This window comes from Pleurodeles waltl, chromosome 7 (assembly GCF_031143425.1).
Source record: "Pleurodeles waltl isolate 20211129_DDA chromosome 7, aPleWal1.hap1.20221129, whole genome shotgun sequence".
In the NCBI taxonomy this organism is placed as follows: Eukaryota; Metazoa; Chordata; class Amphibia; order Caudata; family Salamandridae; genus Pleurodeles; species Pleurodeles waltl.
In genome coordinates, this window is record NC_090446.1 from 159,220,630 (window position 1) to 159,244,228 (window position 23,599).

General features: G+C 44.8%; 1 protein-coding gene across 1 annotated transcript in view; it reads right to left on the reverse strand.

Moving 5' to 3' along the window:
- Positions 1-23,599, reverse strand: part of ARFGEF2 (ARF guanine nucleotide exchange factor 2) — a 557,551-nt gene that overhangs the window by 130,111 nt on the left and 403,841 nt on the right. Inside the window, exon 34 of the mRNA XM_069243445.1 lies at positions 20,242-20,356. Within this exon, the coding sequence (XP_069099546.1) occupies positions 20,242-20,356 (115 nt within the window). The remainder of the gene's footprint in view (positions 1-20,241; positions 20,357-23,599) is intronic.

The following is a 23,599-nucleotide window of genomic DNA, read 5'->3' on the forward strand; positions in this document are numbered from 1 at the left end:
ATCTCCCATCTTCAAAAGGGCCTCAGTTATGCGGACCAAGTTCTCCTCTCCGAGGAGGCTCGTTCAGAGATGACTTGGTGGTTGGAGCACATGGAGGCATGGAACGCTAGAGCTATCTTCAGCTCTTCCCCGGATGTAGTGATAGAGTCTGATGCCAGTCGTTGGGGTTGGGGAGCCCGTTGCGGATCAGTCTCCACGGGAGGCCGCTGGTCCAACACGGAACTGAATCTTCACATCAATTGTTTGGAGCTCTTGGCGGGCTCGTTTGCAATCAAGAGTCTCTCCCCCCTCAAGGCGAACTGTTGTATCCTTCTGCGCATGGACAATATCTTGGCAGTGAGATATGTCAACAAATTGGGGGGAACCCGTTCCCGCATTTTAGCGGAGATTGCCAAGGAATTTTGGCACTTCTGCCTACAACACAGGATCTCAGTCATTGCGGAGTATCGACCAGGGACCAGCAACCTTGTTGCGGACTGGAACTCGCGACATCTAAGAGATTACAGCGATTGGAGATTGCACCCCAGGGTTTTCCGGACACTCTTTGCCCAGTGGGGTCCTTTCTCGATTAACTTATTTGCATCCCACCTCAATCGGCAGATCAAACGTTTTGTCAGTTGGAGGCTGGACCCGGAAGCATCGGCCACGGATGCCTTCCTTCAGAACTGGTCTCAAGAACAGGGATATGCTTTTCCACCCTTCTTGATGACCCCCAGAGTGTTGGCGCAGATCAGACGTCAGCAAGCGGATCTGGGTCTGGTGACTCCTCTATGGAGGTCTCAGGCCTGGTTTCTGCTAGCTATGGAGTTGAGTTGCGATCATCCGTTTCTGCTTCCTTTCAGGAAGAACCTACTCCAGGACCCTCTGGGACTTCCAAATCCTTTGGTTCTGGCGGGCCAGTTATCCCTGGTGGCGTGGCGTCTTTCAGGGAAAGATGGAGTATCCCAGGACATTTGCAGGAATCTTCCGATTTCATTGCACAAGAGATACGCTTCTGCTTGCTTGGAAACGCTGGAGCGCTTGGTGTAGTGCTCGGGGTGCAAACCCCAGGGAGCAGATTGCTGTCTGGTCCTAAATTTTGTATCTTCTTTAGCTGCATCAGGTCTAGCTTATCGACCAATTAATAATTATTGATCTGCTATATCGGCGGGGCATTTGCCTATTGAGGGCAAACCTATTGGGGAGCTTCCCATTGTTTGTAAATTGATGAGAGGTATCAGATTGGCTAATCCTCCTCGTCCTTGCTACTCTTCCCTTTGGGATGTGAACATTGTTCTACGCTTTTTTTACAATCATGGCCGTCCAATAGATTTTTATCTAGAAAGCAACTCTCAGCCAAGCTTATGATGTTATGTTTAATTTCTTGTAAGAGAGTCTCGGATGTTAGAGCTCTGGACTTAGCAGGGAGGGAGTTTTCTCCTGATGGAGTGACTTTTTCCATTTTGCGAAGAACTAAATGTAATCTGAAGTTAGTATGTTATCCAAATTCTGTGGACAATCCCAAACTATGTGTGGTACAGTGTTTCAGAGCTTATGAGGTGAGTACAGAAGAGTTTTGTTCTGATATGGGGGGCCAATTACTAATTTCCTTGGTTAAACCTTATCACCCTGTTTCATCAGCCACGCTGGCTAGATTTATGAGATGGTTACTGAATGAAGCAGGCATTGATATATCTAAATTTGGGCTCACTCCTCCAGAGATGCTATGGCTTTGAAGTCTTTTGCTTTGGGTTCACGTTTAGAAGACATTCTAAGGGTGGCAGATTGGTCTTCCCCATCTACTTTTAAAACATTCTACTGTAAACCTATTGTTGATATTGCATCAGTGGTGGTAAATCAGCTTTGAACAAGCATAATCTGAGCCTCCAGTCCTGACATAGAACAAAAAAAATTCTAGCATTTGCGTTAAGAATTTTTCAATTCTATTAAGGACACGGAGGCGAGGATTATCCCACTGCACTGTTAATATATGTTATTTTTATTGTACATCATGATAATATGAGATTTATCATGGACAAGTTTATTGTATTTCAGTGCTATCCCACCCTCTTTGATAGTATGTATAAGGATCATTTCATGATGTTCAGTTTTTATGGTCTGATTTTTCTCTTTTTCTAGGAAATGAAGAGAAGTAATTCTCAGAGCGTTCTGTCGTTTTTTCAAGTTTCCCGGATGGATGGGACCTCTTCTTTGGTTCACAATGTTATCTTTTCCCAGTTATTTGTTTCAGGATTCATGTTTAAGACTGTGACTTTGAATTCTGTTGCGAGCATTTGGCAAAGAAAGAGGAGTTGATTGGTGTGAGGCAACACTTTATAGACGTCCTCCTCTATGGTTATCAAGTGACTTATTCAGACATTGGGATATGTAGTTTTTTGTTTTATCATTTTTGATTGGCTGCTGTTAATTAAAGAGCATAGAAAGAGAAGCATAATCCTCGCCTCCGTGTCCTTAATAGAATTGAAAAATTCTTAATGCGAATGCTAGAATTTGTTTTATTGTGTGGGATCTTGATAGACGACTGTTTAGCAAAGGTCACCATTTGTATGTAAATAACTTCTACACTGGAGGGCAGTTCAAGAAATTGTTCAGAGTGGACACTGTTGCTTGTGGCACAATCCGCTCTAACCGGAAAGGCTATTGGAGAGAGCTTGTCTGTAAAAAAAAAAAAAAAAAACTTGAGAAGGGACAGTGCAGGATCTTTTGGAAAGATGAGCTGCTAGCTCTGAAATTTCCAAACAGGAGGGATGTCTACATGCTAACTACCATACATGAGGACAGTACTTCACCTGTGGCTGTTTGGGATCAAGTTGCAGAAGTGCGCAAACCTGTGTGCATTTTAGACTACAATAAGCACATGGATGGTGTTGATAGAGTAGATCAGAGGTTGTAAACTTACACTGCTGTTCATAAGTCTTCATTTGGTATAAAAAGTTGTCCATCCACTAGTTTAATTTAGCAACTATAAATACTTTTATTGTGTTCCAGGATTGTTCCCGAATCAAGGATGAAATTTGTTATATTTCTGGAGTCTGAGATAGAGAGCCTTGTTGTGGTGGATCATGCAAAAATGCCTAGAGTAGCGGTGGTGGACGATGTAGCTAGATTGAAAGATCGCCACTTTCCTGATGAGATTCCTCCCACTCCCAAAAAAGACTTTCCTGCTAAGAAATGTAGAGTCTGTGCCCCAAGAGGTATCCGGAGGGAGACTCGGATGTACTGCCCCAATTGTCTTTCATCCTGGATTCCCCTAGGTGTCTAGTTTTTGAAAATGCACAGATTTGGTAGGTTTCCATAGGTGCCAGCCTATGAGGCCAAAATCCACAGCTAGGCAGTTCGCAAAAAACAGGTCAGTTATCTTTGGGAAAATGTGTCCACGTTGTCTTTTGGGTGTAGTTCCTATCACAGGCACTGGGCCTATCCACACAAGTGAGGTACCATTTTTAACAGGAGACTAGTTTTCCTAAAAATGCACAGGTTTGGTAGGTTTCCCTAGGTGCCAGCTGAGCTAAAGACCAAAATCCACAGTTAGGCACTTTCCCAAAAACATGTCATATTTCAATGTAAAAATGTGATGAGCCCATGTTGCATTTCCTGTCGCGGGCATTAGGCTTACCCACACAAGTGAGGTACTATTTTTATCGGGAGACTTGGGGGAACACAGAATAGAAGAACAAGTGTTAGTGCCCCTTGTCTTTCTGTACATTTTGTCCTTCCACATGTAAGACAGTGTGTAAAAAAAAGACGTCTGTTTGAGAAATGCCTCGTAATTCACATGCTAGTATGGGGACCATGGAATTCAGAGATGTGCAAATAACAACTGCTTCTCAACACCTTATCTTGTGCCCATTTTGGAAATACAAAGGTTTCCTCGATACCTATTTTTGACTCTTCATATTTTACCAAATAAATTGCTGTATACCCAGTATACAACAAAAACCCATTGCAAGGTACACCTCATTTATTTGCACTGGGTACCTAGGGTTCTTGATGAACCTACAAGCCCTATATATTCCCCAACCAGAAGAGTCCAGCAGACATAACAGTATATTGCTTTTGAAAATCGGACATAGCAGGAAAAAGTTACAGAATAAAACGTGAGAAATAGCTGTTTTTCTCACCTGAATTTCAATATATATATTTTTTTAATCCAGCTGTTATTTTATGTAGGAAAACTTTGTAGGATCTACACAAATGACCCCTTGCTGAATTCATAATTTTGTCTAGTGTTCAGAAATGTTTAGCTGTCCGGGATACAGCATTGGTTTCACACCCATATCTGTCACTTAAAAAATGTGGTTTTCTAATTCAAGTCTGCCTGTTCCTGAAAACTGGGAAGATGGTGGTTGTAGCAGAGCAAACCCTTTGTTGATGTCATTCTCCGGGGAAAAAAACACATGCTTTCTTCTGCAGACCTTTTTTTCCAAAAACAAAAAAACAAAAAAGAAATTTCCGCTGTATTTTGGCTAATTTCTTGGTCTCCTCCAGCGGAACCTACAAACTCTGGGTACCGCTAGAATTCCTAGGATGTTGGAAAAAAAGGATGCAAATTTGGCCTGGGTAGCTTATATGGCCAAAATGTTATGAGGGCCTAAGCGCGAACTGCCCCAAATAGCCAAAAAAAAGGCCTGGAACCTGAGGGGGAAAAGACCTGGCAGCGAAGGAGTGAAATCTAATGCTGTCATGTAGTCCTGTTTTTGTAGTAGGGGAATGACATCCTGAAGAATAACCATGTGGAAATGCTCTGAGAGGATGTACTGATTGAAGGGTCTGAGATCTAGGATTGGTCTGAGAGTACCATCCTTTTTTGGTATAAGGAAGTATAGAGAATATACTCCTGTCCCTTGTTGGGGTACAGGTACCATCTCTATTGCAACTTTGAGTAAAAGCGATTGTACTTCTTGTTTTAACAAATTGAGGTGTTCTAGACAAAGCCTGTGCGAACGAGGGGGGAATGTTTGGTGGAGTAGAAATGAGTTCTAGGCAATAACCATTCTGGATAATTGATAGCACCCATCGATCTGATGGTGCCATTGTTGGAAGAATTTTCCAGTCTTCCTCCCACAGGAGATGTATACTGTGTGGGGATGTGTAGAAAGTCACTGTTTGGAGGAGGTGGAGGAACCTCTTGTGGCGGTGGATTTATCTCTACCTCTAAAATTGTTTCCTTTGTAGGATCCTCTGGTGTAATATTGTTGTCTCTGCTTTTGTTGGGATGTAAAGGGATCTGATATTGATGGTTTAAAACCACCTTTGAACTGGGGCTTACGAAAAGGACCCCAAGCAGGTTTAGTATAAAGGGCACCCATAACTTAGCTGTCTCGGAGGCTTTGTTTCAATTTTTCAATGGTGTTATCTACCTCTGGGCCAAATAAATGCTGTTTGTCAAAAGGCATATTGAGTACTGCCTGTTGTATCTCAGGTTTGAACCCTGAAGTTCACAACCATGCATGCCTTCTGATGACCACACTAGTGTTCATACTCCTTGCTGCCGTCTCTGTGGTATCTAGGGCAGATCTAATCTAGTTGTTGGAGATAACCTAGCCCTCTGTCACTATCTGCTGTGCTCTTTTTTGGTGGGAGATATTTTAAGAACTCCTCCATCTCATCCCAATGAAGCATATCATATCTGGATAAAAGCCTGGGAGTTGGCAATTCTCCAATGATTAGCAGCTTGAGTTGCCATTATCTTCCCTGCTACATCAAACCTGCGGCTTTCTTTATCGGGGGAGAAGCATCCCTGGTGAACTATTTGCCCTTTTTCTTTCTGCACTAACAACAATAGTCAGGTGGCAATTGTTGGGTGGTAAAGAGTGGATCTGAAGGTGCAGCCTTGTATTTTTTTGCCCACCCTTGGTTAATTAGCCTAGCCTTCACTGGCTCCATAAAAATGCCATCTGCATGCTCAAGCATGCCTGGGAGCATTGGTAGGCATTGATACTCCTTGTGCATAGATGATAGTGTTTTAAATAGAAAATCATCCTCTATGGGATCTGAGTGCAACTGCACATTGTGATATGCAGCTGCCCTAGCAACGACCTGATTATAGGTAGTGGTATCTTCAGGTGGAGATGGCCTAGTTGGTTATAAATCAATTATTAGATGGAATAGGGTCTGGGTCATATAAATCCTATGGGTCTACAAAGTAAGGAGTGTCATTCCAATTCATCCTCCTGTGAAGAAACAGGATTGCAGATAAAAATGTGTAGGTGAAGGTGGTGGTAGAGTATCAGGTGCTTGAGAAGAAGGAATCAAAGGAGAATGTGGTGGTGAAGGCTGATTTACGTCCTTTGGCTTCTCCTTGTGCTTGAATATTTTTGCAGGTGAAGGCCCAGCTTCTAAAGTCTCTTAGAAAGTTAATTTCCTTTTAGTCGCAGAAGGAGAAGCAATAATCCTTCCAGTATCTTTATGGATATGGATTTTGCGCTGTTTATTATCCATCACTTCAAGTATGGGCCTTATCTCTGAAGATTCCTCTGCAGTTGGAGCATATTTCTTTCCCAAAGGTTTTAGCTCCGAAAGTTTGGAAAGGGAATGTTTTGTGGGGAAGAAAATGTTGGCTCCGAAATAGATGGTAGCTTTTTTGGCTCCGAAATGGATGTTGGGTGTTTCGGCTCCGAAGTGCAACTTTCCACTCTATAGGTTGATCCTGAACCAGGAGTGGAACACTGTTCGGATGCTGCCGAATGCACTTTGGTCTTTTTCGGTGCTGAATCCGAGGGTTGGTCATCGGAATGTATCTTTCGGGTCCGACCATGGCCAGCAAGCAGTGGTGGACCCAAGACCAGTGCTGATATTTTTTTTAGATGGTTTCTGGGGATTGGAAGGGGCTTATGTACTCACATACTGTGCCGCTGGAATTACTTGGCTGTCCCCATCGGAGTCTCGGTTGGAATCAGATTCTGCAATGGAAACTGCAGTCTGAGCTTGTTTCTTTCCAAAAATGTTGGGTGTTTGTCCAGACGACTTGGATACCATCTCTAACCAACGTGCTCTTTGACCCCACAGAGTTTTCTTGGAACGGAAAGACTGACATGCCTCACAGGATTCCTCTTTGTGATCGGGAGAGAGGCAGAGATTGCACACTGAGTGTTGGTCGGTGTACGGGAACTTGGCATGGCACCGAGAGCAAAAGCGAAACAGAGTTCGATCCATCAGCCTGAGTTGAAGTATGCCAGAGTAAGGCGCTGCCACCCAAAAGGGGGTTTCATCGACCCTATGTTTAATTGTCCTATTTTTTTCAAACCCTTTTTGGCTTGGTGGGACCCGCAAGATGCAATTTAAAAGATTAACAGACTCACTCCATTCAGACTCTGGATGTTCACAAAACATTTAATTTAATGACAAAGTCTGTGAACTTCAGTGGCATAATGTAATTTGTTTTTCAATCAAATATCTAATAAGACTAACTTCAAAGTCATTAAACACCCTCTTAAAGTAGAAGGTAAACAAGGAAGAATCTAACCCTCATTCACAGTAAAGATATTTTCTGTGATGGTTTCTCAATTTGAGAAACAGTAGCTGTTTTGGATGAACAAAATAATGTATGCAGTAATTGAAAAACAAACTCCAAAATTCCTTATAATTTAAAGTGTATGAAAAAGTTTAATATTTCTTAAATCAACACTGGAGAAAAAATATATGGTCAGAGAGCAGCTCAAGGTGTGCTGTAATGAATCCTAGTTTGTTTTAATGGGATACAGGAGTTAGCTTAGCCTTTGGCTTGCACACTTGTGCCCCCGTCACCCCGTTACCCTACTTCGCTTACTCTGTTTTAGTGCATTTATTTAATTAAATCTTTTAAGATGGTTGCCTTGTTCTTAGTTAGGCCCATCTTTTGCATTTACCACCTGTGCTTTTAGGCCCATCTTTTAGTTTGCGTTATCAGTGCCACCGCGCTAAGGCGTCAATATCAAGCGACAAAGATAAACTGTAGGTGTCCACTCTGTACTTTCCCTCTTCACGCTTTCGAGGGAATTGTTTATATTTATTACTTTCCCAAGCATGCCTTGTTAGCTATTGTTTTGGAATAAACCTACGTCAGGGGTCCAAGTAGATCTGTATAAATCTTCCTCACTTAAACAGATAGTCAGAGGGGTTCCGACTAGATGCCATTGCTGCTATCGATGCTGCATGTCGCCTTGACGCTGACCCAGTCTTCGTGTCCCTAAGGAGTCTAAGCTAGAGACCTCATTCCAAGGTAACAAGGGTTGGGGGCTCTTCTCATGGACATGGCATTGGCAGATTAGGTTCAACATACCTAGCTCTCCTTTGGGTTAGAGGTTAGGTCTATCATGCTAGGGTATTAGGACATACTACACACTACATGTCTTTCCATGTTATTACAAAATGGTGGGGGTCTTTGAATTAATTACTATTGTCTTTACCATTCTGTTTCTTGCACTGTTCAATATCCTAATCATTGCAGCCCATGCAATTTATCGCAGAATGCAGTTTTGCTAAATAAAACCTATTGAAACCTTACTCCATCTTCTTCATTGCCTGTGTTTGAATGAGACATGTTGTTAATGTGAGAAAGGGGTAATCTCTGTTTAACCACAACACTCCCTGAGATATCACACTCTTGAGTCCATGCGTGAAGGCAGCCACAAAGCACCTTTTACTGTTTGGGTTTCTGGTGATGTGCTGCTTGTGAGCCGGAAGGGTTGGGACAACAGTTGCGACTTGTTGTAGGACTGGCATGGTCGCCTACAGACATAAGTACTGTCATCCTTAAACCAACAGTCTTGCCTAAAGCAAGAGTCCAACTACGACAGTGCCTCCCTTTCCTTTATTTTTTTCAATGACATTATGAAATTATATGTTTGAGGTCTGGAACAAGAAGGTTTACCCTTCCTGCACCTGATAAGACCTACTTTTGTCCGCTAATTTATTTTTATATTAAGTATCCAGATAGCTAAAACCCTAGTTTTATTGTATATGCTCCAAAAATACTCAATGGGTTCCAGTTATTCTCTTATAACATGAAAGTGAGAATTTCTGACTGATTCAATTTTCTACAATAGGCATATTTGAAAAATTCACAGCTTAATAAGCATCTAGATACAGATTCAAAACCTAACTTGAGCTTTCAAAAATATCTCATGAAATGTCTCTTTGTTGGATAACATGGTGTACTGTGGTAAAGGGGCCAGGGTGGCAGAGACCTGGAATATGCCATTGCAATTGTGACAGAAGCTCTTTTACATGCTGTAGCCCAGATATCCTAGTTTGTTACCCACAACCAAATAGTATATTTAGCTACATGTAACACCTTTCCAAGCTCTCTAGAACACTTGTACTGTGTCCCTTGTTTCCCCACCCAATCACTCTCTCCTCAATCATCCTCTTTTCTCCTTGGACCAGCCAGCCTCCCACCCCCAACTGTTTAGGATTCTTTGCTTTCCCATCTCACGACAGAGAGCACTGCTGTTGCTTGGTGTCTCTGTTTCTCCTCTCTCCTGCCTCTTAGCCACTATCACCATTATCTGCTATTGCCAATGCTTGTAAAACTGAGCTAGCTTTAACAAAGCCAAAAGTAGCTGCTGACCATCTTTGAAGTGTACTTTCTGCATTTGCTAGTTGGCCACTATGTTGCTTCTATCAGCATTGCATTGTCAAAGCTTGTAGAAGCGACATAGTGGTGCAATTGCACAAGCATTGCTAAGCCAGTGCAGCAAACAATAAGCACTGGCAAAAAGAGACAGAGTGGCTTTGCCAATGGTTGTTTAGTTTTAAGAGTGAGCACAAGTATTTTATTGAGCATATAAAAATATCAAGACGATATGGAGCAATTTGCAACTAAACAAATGCTAAGGTAATTTATAACAAGCTAATTAGGAACATTTAGTTAAAGAACAAGTTACTTACCGTCATTAATGCCTTTTCTGGTAGAGACATATTCTAGTTGCAGATTCCTTACCTTAGAATTTCCCCCAGGTGTCAGTCTGGATCCGGAGATTCTTCTCAAGCAGTATCCGTGCACGCCATCACGCGGCATTGGTCGGCTCCGCGTCCATTGTTGTGCACGCTGGATATGACGCTGCAGGACCTATGTAGGTGCCATCCTGGCCGCTGACATCAGTTTCTTTTCACAACTTTTTATGCCAGTAACGCAGAGCCTTGAAGAACACTGGCCACTGGTGCATTAAAATTAGAGGCCTGAAAAGGGAAGTCCCTGTTCCTAGGATTCAGGTTGCAGAGCGGGAGTATGGGTCAGTAATGAATCTGTCTCTACCAGATAAGGTGTTACCGAAGGTAAGTAACTTGTTCATCTGACAGAGACTTCTAGATGCACATTACTTACCTCAAAATAGATACCCGATCAATACCATCCCCGGAGGGGAGTCTACGAACCCACATCATATTAGGACACAAATGTTCAGTAAGTAGTGTTTGGTTAACGTGTGCAAGAATGCCCGCATTGCTGCCTTACTGATGGTTGCAGCTGTTGCTCTGGTAGAGTGAGCACGCAAACCCAGGGGCTGCACTTTAGCCAATGCGTAGCACATTTTAACACAGGGATCGACCCATCTAGAGATGGTTCTCTTCTGCATTGCCCAACCCAACAAAGCATTGCTCATACACGCAGAACTCCTTGGCATGATCAAGGTAGAACGACAGTGCTCTCTTTGGGTCGAGGCGGTGGAGTCTCTCTCCTCTTCCTTAGAAGGATGTGGGGGGTGCATAAAAAAAAAGCAGGGAAAAAGGAAGCATTGGTTCGAAACATCACATTGTCAGGAAAGATGGAAATGTCACAACCAAATTCAAATCCCATTGGGGCATGATGAATGGTGAAGGAGGAAACGTGGTAAGACCCTTAAGGGACCTACTGATTATAGGAGACTTTAAGAGGGTTGATAAGGCAATCTCAGAAATACAGATAGTAGACAAATAACCTTTGAGGGTGCCCAAAACAGAGCCTTGCTGGGCAAAAAAACAGTATAAACAAGAGGACCTCGCAAATAAGGGCAGGGTGGGGGGTCAACAGACTTGTTTGTGCATCCTGGCATAAATCTATGCCAACAGGAGACATCTACCTTTTTGGTGGAGGGACGCCTGACTGCCAAGATAAAATCACATACTTCGGGTGGAAGGTCAAAATCTGTCAACTGCCGCCGCTCAATCTCCACACAAGAAGGTGGAGACTGGACAGGTTCGGGTGGAGAACCTTCTCCTGCTGCTGCAACAGACATGCTGTGTTCATTCACCGCAGCGCCAGACTGGAGGAAAAAAACATCTTCTTCTCAATTTGGTCCAGCCTTTGATTCCCTATCCAGGAGAGTGGAAGGGAATGCGCTAGATGATTAGGATGCCTGGATAACAAGGCTCTCAGACCTGGGGTGTTGGGAGAGGAATTTAGGATTGTTTGTGGTGGGCAGATTGCGGCAAGCGATTGTCCTATTCACAGGAGCCGCTTTGCTGGATCTGGACCAAGTACCCAGAAGGACATCAGTGAGGGCTTCATTGAAAGGGAGGGGAGGAGAGGCTCCGAAGCGGAAGCTCCAGGCTGAAGCACCTCCGTCAGGAGATTAGTCCTGAACGCTACAGTGGACAGTTCGAGGCCAAGGACCTCAGTCACCCTACTCACCACCACAGAGTAGGAGGCTCCCTTTGACTTAGCCACGGTAGGAGAAGAAAGCATGCCAGCGTCTCCAAACTTTCCTCATATTTGTACCCATAGGAAAAAGGGTCTGAATCCGACCTGGGGTGAGTAGGCCCCAGGGAAGTTGGAAGCCGTGTCAGCTGACACCGTTCTGGCTCATCCGGGATCGGGATTGGGTCGATGTCGATTGTGGGCACAAGAAAAGTTGGGAGCATCGACCACCGAGGCGGCGTCGGGAAAGGTCGTGATGGTATGACCGGCATCAGCGCGGATCCGGAAAAGGATCTGGAGGGGCCCTCGGAGGCTGTGGCCGTAGCCCCAGTGTGGAACCAGAAGGGCCTCCATCCGAACCCCCAGGTCCCGAAGGCGGGTTGGACTGCCCAAATATGAGACACATGGCTTCATAAAATTATTTTGATTGGGCAGGGCTCGCTCTGTCTCCTGGAAACTCGGAGAGGCTTGAAGCGGACCCAGAAGCAGGCTCTGCAGACTGAGGCCTGGAGCGTCAACACTCCTCCCGTGTTGCATTAGCAGAAAGACGTGGAGAAGTCGAAGAATGTCTAGACTGCTTCAACTTCTTCTTACCGTAGGGATCCAAAGACTTGGAAGACGACAAGTGGTAGTAACTCTGTTAATGGTCTCAAGATCTTCCTCTCGAGCGAGACCAGGAGCGACTCAGAGCATGACGCAGGGTCATGGTCGCCCTCCCAACACCACAAACAGACCCAGCTTGGATCTGTCACCTACATAATGCGGTGACAGTCCTCGCATGGTTCGAAACTAGTCTACGGGGACCTCGTCGGTGCACCGAAAAGTCACCCAAAAAAATCGACAAAAGTGCCGAAATTGGCCAAAGAAATAACCAGGGTAGCTCTCTCCAGATCAGCGAGTGGTGCGGAAAGAAACTAACGTCACTGCGCCGAGGCGGCGCCTACGTATGACCCTGACGTCATCACGGTGAACACAGCGCCAACAATGGACGCGCCTGGGGGAAATTCTAAGGTAAGGAATCTGCAACTAGAAGTCTCTATCAGATAATTTATATACAATCCTTTGGCAGATTGCAGTTTGACTGGACCTTCAGATATGGAATCTAACCTTGCTGACGCGTTTTGAATCAACTGAAGGTTGGGGACTGCTTTAGCTGGAAGGCCGAAATATGTTTAACAACAGTAATTCAGCCCGGCTGAAAGCATGGCACTGACCAGCATTAATCTCCGCTGGACAGAGAAAAGATGGATAATTCTTTTCAAGATCCGCAGCTTGACAAATCAGGACCTGACCAGTATGCCCAAGACTAATTTGATCCCACGTTTCCTAATGCACTGTGCTGGAGAAGGTTTTTCACCCAAGGGGACAGTCCAGAGTGCCTGGTCCCAGTCAGGGGACGGACAGAAAGGGAGAAGCATTTCTGTTTCCCCACCCATTCAAATGTAACTAATTTGGATACAGCCACCAATGGACATTGGACATTCAATTATGAAGATTCACAGCTCTTACCCTAGGGTCGCTGTCTACTACAAACAAAATGTGTGTGTCATCTGCATACTTTAAAGCTGTTAGACCACTAACCTGAATAAGACAGGCTAACGGCTGTAGGAGGCTGGCTCAGTTTATGGTGTACACCTATGGTGTGGCTCCCTATATTCAGTCCAGGAAACCCTTAATAATAGTGAATAGGTGTTCAGATAGCAAATGCGCTCTATGGGTAGCTGAGGTGAGCAGCTAAAGCTTATCCAGGAGGAATGTAAAGCACTTGCAATACCACAGAAGTCAGACAGTAACTCACTCACAAGAAAGAACCACACAAGTGTTGCAAAAATAAAGGATACTTTATTACAGCACTACTACTAGACTATCATTGGTATATCTCCTTTTGGAGATATCTACACACAGTATGTACACAAAATAATCATCAGAAATAGCATAAAAATACATATGGAGCTATGGGAGGGCCAAACCATATAATAAAAAAGTAGAATTGAAATACTAACCCCAACCAAGCTAATTGTGGTAGTTAGCTAGGGGCTGGGGTCAGATAGACGCACCAGAGGCAAGTACAGTAAGTGTTCCCAGCAACCAGGTGTAAGGTAGCTACCCACCCAGTTGTCCCATAGGCTAACACAGAGAGTAGTGGTTTGAGTTGGTGGAATTCAGTTTGAGTTTGTGGAATTCAGGACCCTTCTGAGTGGACCCTAAGAAAACCAGCAGACAAGAGTAAGAATGGAGAGTGCCACTATCCCAGGGATACCCAGAAGTCAGGCGTACCTATACCAGGGACCATGATGCAGAAGGGAGAAGGGACTCCTCTGAAGTCAGTGGAAGCCTCAGATTGTCCAGCTGCTGTCACGACCCGCGAACCAAGCCAGTGGACCCCAGGGATGGATTCCGAATGTGGAGGACCTGCAAAGGAGGGGACAGAGTTCAGCACCCTTGGAGGTGCCCATGTGGTGCAGGTGGCAATGCCGACCCTCCTGAAGGTGAAGTTCCTGCAAGTCGGTGGAAGAAGAAGTCCAGCTGCAGGGTCCAGAAGCTGCAGATCATCCCACAATTCGCCTCCGAGCTGTCCCACGATGGTCGCTGGATCGCAGGAGGGTCAGTGACCAGTCAGTTAACCAACAAGCACTGGGAAATGGAAGCTGGAGTTGAAAAAGTATTTGGAAAGTTTTGGGGACCAGCAAGGCCCAGGAAACACTACCCCTGAGAAGGCAGTAGGGCTGGCCCCCAGCATGCAGGAAGGCCATCAGACGTCAATGGAGCCTGAATGACTGACCCACAGGGGATGGACACAGGGAGTCACAAGGAGGCCTCATCAGCACAACAAAACTGAAGTCCCACGTTGCAGGAGTTGCAGGACAGGGGCTGATCTTCGAGCTGCAGAGTGCTGGAGGCCGGGGCTTCTTGGTGCCTGAAGATCTCCCTAAGGAAGAGTCAAGAAGCCTTGGCAAATGCAACAGTGGCAGTGCACAGGGGTTCCAGTCCAGTGGCAGGAGCAGGGGTCCACAATCTCCCAAGTTGATTAGAAGACAAGCAGGAACCAAGAGGAGGCCACAGACTCACCACTGTGATGAAGAGTTGTTGGATGTCTGTGGGACAGCAGACTCCACCAGCCAGTCAACGTTGTCTTCATTGGAAAATGTGGTTGCAAGGGAGTCACTCCTCCAGTCCAAGGCAGATTCCTTTGTGCTTCCTGGTGTAAACAGAGTCCTTGTGACCCTAGAGGATTCACAGCCTTGGATGTTGCAGAATTCTTGCAGGATCTGCAGAAACAATGTTGCAGTGGGAGCTTTCCCATCCGAAGCAGACATGTTTCAGTTCCAAAGCAGACCAGCAGTGGTTCCGTAAGCCATGAGCAGAAGAGGTCTTGCATTGAGTCTTGCTTGAAGAATCGGAGGACCCAACCATGGGTAAGCCCTTAAGTAACACTAAAAGGGGATGGATACTCTCTGAAGTGACCCACCTATCAGCGGGGGTCAGGGACGTCATCTACCTAGCCTAACCAGTCAGATGCTCCCAGGGGCCTCTACCCATCTTGTTGGCAGACTCAAGTGGCCACCTGGCAGAGCTCTGGGCACCTCCCTGGGGGGGGGGTGATGGGAGGGAGGGGGGGATCACTCCCTTGTCCTTTGTGTAGTTCCGCGCCAGAGCAGAAACTGGGGGTTTCAGGACAGATGCAAACTGGATTCTGCAAGGAGGGCACTGTAAGGAAATGCCTCCTTGCCATGGTTACCCCCTAACTTTTTGCCTTTGCTGATCCTAAGTTATGATTTGAAAGTGTGCTGGGACCCTGCTAACCAGGCCCCATCACCAGTACTCTTTCCCTAAACTGTACCTTTGTCTCCACAATTGGCACAACTCTGGCACTCGGGTAAGTCCCTTGTAACTGGTACCCCTGGTACCAAGGGCCCTGATGCCAGGGAAGGTCTCTAAGGGCTGTAGCATGTCTTATGCCACCCTCTTTACCCCTCACTCAGCACATGCACACTGCCTCACAGCTTGTCTGTGCTGGTGGGGAGAAAATGACTAAGTCAACATGGCACTCCCCTCAGAGTGCCATGCCACCCTCACACTGCCTGTGGCATAGGTAAGTCACCCCTCTAGCAGGCCTTGCAGCCGTAAGGCAGGGTGCACTATACCACAGGTGAGGGCATATGTGCATGAGCACTATGCCCCTACAGTGTCTAAGCCAAACCTTAGACATTGTAAGTGCAGGGTAGCCATAAGAGTATATGGTCTGGGAGTTTGTCAAACACGAACTCCACAGTTCCATAATGGCTACACTGAAAACTGGGAAGTTTGGTATCAAACTTCTCAGCACAATAAATGCACACTGATGCCAGTGTGCAATTTATTGTAAAATACACCCAGAGGGCATCTTAGAGATGCCCCCTGAATACCTACCTGACTTCTAGTGTAGGCTGACCAGTTCCTGCCAGCCTGCCACACACCAGACATGTTGCTGGCCACATGGGGAAGAGTGCCTTTGTCACTCTGTGGCCAGGAACAAAGCCTGTACTGGGTGGAGGTGCTTCTCACCTCCCCATGCAGGAACTGTAACACCTGGCGGTGAGCCTCAAAGGCTCACCCCTTTTGTTACAGCGCCCCAGGGCATCCCAGCTAGTGGAGATGCCCGCCCCTCCGGCCACTGCCCCCACTTTTGGCAGCAAGGCTGGAGGAGATAATGAGAAAAACAAGGAGGAGTCTGCCACCAGTCAGGACAGCCCCTAAGGTGTCCTGAGCTGAGGTGGCCCCTGCCTTGAGAAATCCTCCATCTTGAGTTTGGAGGATTCCCCCAATAGGATTGTGGATGTGCCCCCTCCCCACAGGGAGGAGGCACAAAGAGGGTGTAACCACCCTCAAGGACAGTAGCCATTGGCTACTGCCCTCCCAGACCTAAACACACCCCTAAATTCAGTATTTAGGGGCTCCCCAGATCCCAGGAAATCCGATTCCTGCAACCTGAAAAAAGAAGAAGGACTGCTGACCTACAAGCCTGAAGAGAAGGAGGAAGACGACAACTGATTTGGCCCCAGCCCTACCGGCCTGTCTCCAACTTCGAAAATCTGCTCCAGCGATGCATGCGACAGGGACCAGCGACCTCTGAAGCCTCAGAGGACTGCCCTGGACTACAGGACCAAGAAACTCCTGTGAACAGCGGCCCTGTTCAAAACCTGCAACTTCTTTGCAACAAAGAAGCAACTTCCAAGGACTTCACGTTTCCCGCCGGAAGCGTGAGACTCTACACTCAACGCCCCTGGCTCGACCAGCAGAAAACCAACACTTCAGGGAGGACTCCCCGGCGACTGCGAGCCCATAAGTAACCAGAGTCGACCTCCCTGAACCCCCACAGCGACGCCTGCAGAGAGAATCCAGAGGCTCCCCCTGACCGCGACTGCCTGTAACAAGGGACCCAACGCCTGGAACCAACACTGCATCCGCAGCCCCCAGGACCTGAAGGAACCGAACTTCAATGCAGGAGTGACCACCAGGCGATCCTCTGCCTTGCCCAGGTGGTGGCTGTCCCGAGAAGCCCCCCTGTGCCTGCCTGCATCGCTAGAGTGACCCCGGGTCCCTCCATTGAAACCTATACAAAAGCTGACGCCTGCTTTGCACACTGCACCCGGCTGCCCCTGTGCCGCTGAGGGTGTGTTTTGTGTGCCTACTTGTGTCCTCCCCAGTGCTCTACAAAACCCCCATGGTTTTACCCCCGAGGACGCAGGTACTTACCTGCTGGCAGACTAGAACCAGAGCACCCCTGTTCTCCATAGGCGCCTATGTGTTTTGGGCACCTCTTTGACCTCTGCACCTGATCGGCCCTGAGCTGCTGGTGTGGTAACTTTGGGGTTGCCTTGAATCCCCAACAGTGGGCTGCCTATGCCCCAGGACTGAGACTTGTAAGTGTTTTACTTACCTCCTCATCTAACCTTTACTTACCTCCCCCAGGAACTGTTGACTTTTGCACTGTGTCCACTTTGAAAATAGCTTATTGCCATTTTTACAAAGACTGTACATGATATTGTTTTCATTCAAAGTTCCTAAAGAATCTAAGTGAAGTACCTTACATTTAAAGTATTAACTGTAAATCTTGAACCTGTGGTTCTTAAAATAAACTAAGAAAATATATTTTTCAATATAAAAACCTATTGGCCTGGAGTAAGTCTTTGAGTGTGTGTTCCTCATTTATTGCCTGTGTGTGTACAACAAATGCTTAACACTACCCTCTGATAAGCCTACTGCTCGACCACACTACCACAAAATAGAGCATTAGAATTATCTACTTTTGCCACTATCTTACCTCTAAGGGAAAACCCTTGGACTCTGTGCACACTATTTCTTAATTTGAAATAGTATATACAGAGCCAAATTCCCACAGGCCCCAAATGTGTCCTTCAAAGCAATCTGGTGGCTCTCTCAGACCCCATCCCACTCCAGACCTTAGACACCTAATACAAGGGGGAGGTGGTCACACCTCTTCCTTGCAGGAAATGTTTTGTTCTGGCTCTCCGGCCTGAGCCTTGCTCACCAGTAGGAGGGCAAAACAGTGTCTGGGGTCAGCAGCAGCGTGGGCTGGCAGCTAGACCCAGTAAGGCTGCACAGGTAGAACTGGAGGGATCCTCTAAGGAACCCCCAGAGTACATGGTATTTTGCAAATGACACTGGAATCGGTCTAGTTGCATGATTCCAATGTGTTTAATACCAAACATACCTAGGTTCAGAAAAGGCATTATGGAGCACTTGGGTTGACCGGTGTCCACTACGTACCTTAAGATGGCTTCCCTGCACTTACAGAGTCCAGGAATTGGCCTAGGGTCTGTAGGGGCACCCTGCTCATGCAGGAGTACCCTCACACTTCGAGACATGCACACTGCCCTTGGGCTGAAAAGCCTCCCTGAGGGGTGACTTACAATGTCAAAGTGCAGTGACAAGGCTTGGTGGTAAAAGGGTGCATGTACCATATCACACAGGCTGCAATGTCAGGTCAGCAGACACAGTTTGCATGGGTTCCCATGGCTGGCACAATACATGCTGCAGTCCATGGGGGACCCCAGGTGTACTAATGCCCTGGGTACCTAAGAACAATATACTAGGGAGATATATGGGTGCACTAGTATGCCAATAGTGGGTGTAAAAAGGTTCTCAGCAACCAAATTTAGAGGAGAGAGCACAGTCACTGGGGTCCTGATCAGCAGGATCCCAGTAAACTACAGTCTAAGCACACTGACATCAGGCAAAAAGTGGGGGCAACTATGCCAGAAAGATGGCACTTTCCAACAATTGCCCCATATAAAGAATGGACAGCACCGGCAAGACTACAGACCCCCTGAGGAACACTACAAGTCAAGGACCTTGCCTCTGACAGATAAGGGACAAGTATAACCTGAGCTCTTTGACCCGACAAACTCTGAAACCATTTCAGAGGCAAATCCTTGATATGAAAGCTGTCAAGCCTGTCAAGAAGCACTCAATGTTCCATCAAATCAACCGCAGGTGATAAAGCTAACTAGCATCTTTAATCGTTGAATACAGTGAACACATTTTCTGTGCTACATCCTGCTTGGAAAACAGCCTGTCTAGGCTAGAGGAGTTTCAGACGATCATCAAACAATGAGAACTGGTTAGAGACAGCTTGTTCCAGAAGCTTAACAAGACATAGTATTTGGGATACAGGTCTATAATTTTCACAGCATCCAATATTGAGATTTGGCTTTTTTTAACAAAGGAGGAACCACAGCTTTAAAAAAAAAAAAAAATTAGCTGGTACTGAGCCTGACTTCAAAGATTACGGATAGCATATACCTTGGAAAAAGTTGTTGATAATGGTTCCTTATGAACTCTGGCTCGTGTAATATTCCCAACAGAAGGCAAAGGTCTGTTCGACTTTATTAGCTTTTTCACTTACTCATCATTCAGGTTAATAAATCGGCATAGGTTCTCATATAAGATAGTCAGCAAATCAGTTTCATTCTGAGCTGAGGTTGACACTAAATACTATTTCTTTTTTTTTTTACTATCAATTGAGAAAAAAAATCTGCAAATTGATTACATCTGGTCTCAGCCCGTATTCAGGTTTGTTGGCCTGGTTCTACTTTCAGTTCATTAATAACTCAAACAGCATGTTTGGCAAATTAGGAGCTTTTAAGATTTACTCTGAATAGAAAGCAGCTTTAACTGCTTTGTTGGTTTGATTCACGCAAAGTAATCTTTCTCTCACTGACATGTTCAGTTAGTTCTTTAGGATGTAGTCAAGGTCCAAAACATGTGAACAGAACAGGAATTTCCTGACTTAATGTAGGTCTCCTAGCAGCAAAAGACAGCACTAGGGGATTTGAAATCTGAGAACTGCTGTCTCTCAAACAGTGCACTCCTTGATGTTTAAAACAATATGCACATGTAAAGTTGTTAATAAATATGCAAAAACACCAAAAGAAAAAAACTGTTCTAACATCAATAAAGAGCTTCTGAGAAGCACCCTTATGGAGAGCAAAAACACAATTGCACTGCAGATTTCAGTTCTATCAAGTCAATGGTTAAAATAGGGCACTCAAAGTGCCAATAGCAGCGGCAGAAGGTGGATTAACATGGAGTTCACATCTAATAAAATATTATTATACAGTTTTTATCAAAAACGTTCTTACTTCCAGATGTTTTGCCTTTCCAGTTCTCATCAGTCTGATTAGAAAATTGACTTAAGCCCCTCTCAGAAGGATTTTTATCCATACTGCTTAGAGACTGGCGATCGATATCCATATCCTATGAAGGCAACAAATTAAAGTTTACACATATGAAAACATTAATCAAACAACTTACCCAATGTTACATTTTGAAAAGTTTATTTTCATTTTGTAAGAGTTCGTTATTGAAACTGCAAACCAAACAAAAGCAAGGTGAACACTATTAACCTAACAACTGAAATGTCACACCATATACATTAAATAGCTTAAAACTTGTAAATGTACCACTGTTACAGGTGTTAGCCAATAAACATTGCAAATTAAATACATCCCACAGTAAACTAGGTCATACTTTGCGTTCTCCACAGAGTACCCACAATGTAATGCTGTATATCAAATGTGCCTGACATCACATTCTTACCATGGTATTTCTACTGCCATCATATTCAAAAATATATGTAATATCAAAAATGTGGTGTCCTCAAGCAGACGTAGACAGCATCATTTGAAGCAGTCCATAAATGTATCTCATGGCCAAATGCACTCATAGAATACATGTATCACGCCACTCCAAAAACAAGCAAGTCATGTCAATTATCAGAGACACGCTTTACTTGTGCCATACCAGTGCAGAAAATAATTTTAAGAACAAACTGTGAGACTGGACTTTCAGTTCCATTCGGAACAAATGGAGCCGGGAGATGACTGTTTGATCAATTACTCTTTGCTAATCTCTTGGATTATCTAAGAATATGCTTATTTTCTTGCCATGAAAATTGTCACAATGCCAATTATAAATCGTCATTTGACAGAACTCTATTATAACATGAAAAAGCAAAGCTCATAGACACAATCCATACACAAAATCACCCAATATTTCCCATATGAAGCAGGTACTGTAGCAGCTTTGTAAGAATACAAAAGCAAGATGAAGGTGGTTATGAACAGTAAAACAATACTGGCCTGCGATAAAAAAAAAATTGGTTAAACAACTGGTTTCTGACATGGATGCAGAGCTGATGCAATTGAGAGTGGTAGTCAGCGCATCATGAGGAGAGTGCAGATAACATACATTTGTTTGAGAGAATATGTTTTGGAAAAGCCACTTGGGCAGAGGCGGCTGCTATTACTGATAAGTGGTGGGGCAGGGGGTAGTAGAGGGCAGAGGGAGTGGGGGTAAATAACAAAATAAATAAAACAAAAAAGTACTTACCTGCCGCTGCTGGCTGCAGTCTCAGTTTTTATGTGCTCCGGTCCAGACTCCTGATTCCTCAAGGGCTAGTACACGCTGTGCAGGCTCCCAGATGCCAATCAAGACGCTGCTATCATGCTGTTAATAGTGTTTACCAGCATAGTGATTTGCCTGAGCAGGCTGGTTTAACGCTCGCTCAGGGCCTGGGAGCATGTGCCTCTTCTCCACCCGGCTCTGCAGCACGGGTGGATAGGGGCATGTCGCTTTTGCCATCCATGGACAGCCAACCAAACTGACGTGCACTTACTGTGCGCACTACTCTTCCTCCCCCTGCTGTGTCATTATGCGGCCCCATCAGACTCAGCTGGCTCTAGCGTGGTAAGAAAAATAAAATTATAATCAAATGTTTTTATTATCATATTATTTTTCATGTTTCCCTCTGCTGGCTCTCAGCAGGGGTGGGTGGTGGGAGTGGCAACGCTCCTCCGTCATAACGGAGGAGCTGCTGCTGCACCTGGGACACGTGCAACAAAATACACAATTCTAGCTGGTATCAACTCATGTAGAAATACTTTTGTGACTTTAGCTGAAATTTTGTCTGAGTTTTCTGTAAAGTACATATTATGATGGATTCATAACAGTAAGGTGATAAGTTAGAACAGAAAATTATTAGAAGTTGTTAGCGGGATATGGTAAGCAAAGATGATTCTTGAATGATTTAAGAAGGACATGGATAGATATTATTTCTTCATTCCATTGTAATTCACTTGTAGATGAAAACTCCACTAGGAGCAGCAAGTCCATTCAAAAATAATTTTCAAATTAACAAACACATGTAGATATAAATATATATGTTGTATTTGAGTTATGGTTTCGGTAAATGCCTACAAAAATAGAGTGGCGTGGCGGGGGTTTACACCCAAGAAAAAAACATACATAAAAAGTAAGAAACACATTTAAATATGTATAGGTGCGCACACATACATATGTAATGGTTGCGCGCACACATGTATATATGGAAAATGTCACTTACCCAGTGTACATCTGTTCGTGGCATTAGTCGCTGCAGATTCACATGCTGTGCACATCCCGCCATCTGGTGTTGGGCTCGGAGTGTTACAAGTTGTTTTTCTTCGAAGAAGTCTTTTCGAGTCACGAGACCGAGGGACTCCTCCCATTTCGACTCCATTGCGCATGGGCGTCGACTCTATCTTAGATTGTTTTCCCCGCAGAGGGTGAGGTAGGAGTTGTGTATGCTAGTAATAGTGCCCTTGCAATGGAGTGAATGCGTATGTACATAATGAAGTTTAAAGTAATATATTTACAAATGTACAAATGTTTAAGATCTACTTCTAAACGGCTACAGGCTCCCGGGGAGGCGGGTGGGCGCATGTGAATCTGCAGCGACTAATGCCACGAACAGATGTACACTGGGTAAGTGACATTTTCCGTTCGATGGCATGTGTAGCTGCAGATACACATGCTGTGCATAGACTAGTAAGCAGTTATTTCCCCCAAAGCGGTGGTTCAGCCTGAAGGAGTTGAAGTAGTTTGAAATAATGTTCTTAGTACAGCTTGACCTACTGTTGCCTGTTGTGCAGTTAACACATCTACACAGTAGTGCTTGGTAAATGTATGAGGCGTAGACCATGTTGCTGCCTTACATATTTCGTTCATTGGAATATTTCCTAGAAAGGCCATGGTAGCACCTTTCTTTCTGGTTGAGTGTGCCTTTGGTGTAATAGGCAGTTCTCTTTTAGCTTTAAGATAGCAGGTTTGAATGCACTTAACTATCCATCTAGCAATGCCTTGTTTTGAAATTGGATTTCCTGTATGAGGTTTTTGAAAGGCAATAAATAGTTGTTTTGTCTTTCGAATTAGTTTTGTTCTGTCAATGTAGTACATTAGTGCTCTATTGATGTCTAATGTATGTAGTGCTCTTTCAGCTACAGAATCTGGCTGTGGGAAGAACACTGGTAATTCTACCGTTTGATTCAAGTGGAACGGTGAGATTACTTTTGGTAAAAATTTAGGATTTGTCCCTAGAACAACTTTATTTTTGTGTATTTGAATAAATGGTTCCTGAATGGTAAATGCTTGAATTTCACTCACTCTTCTTAGAGATGTGAT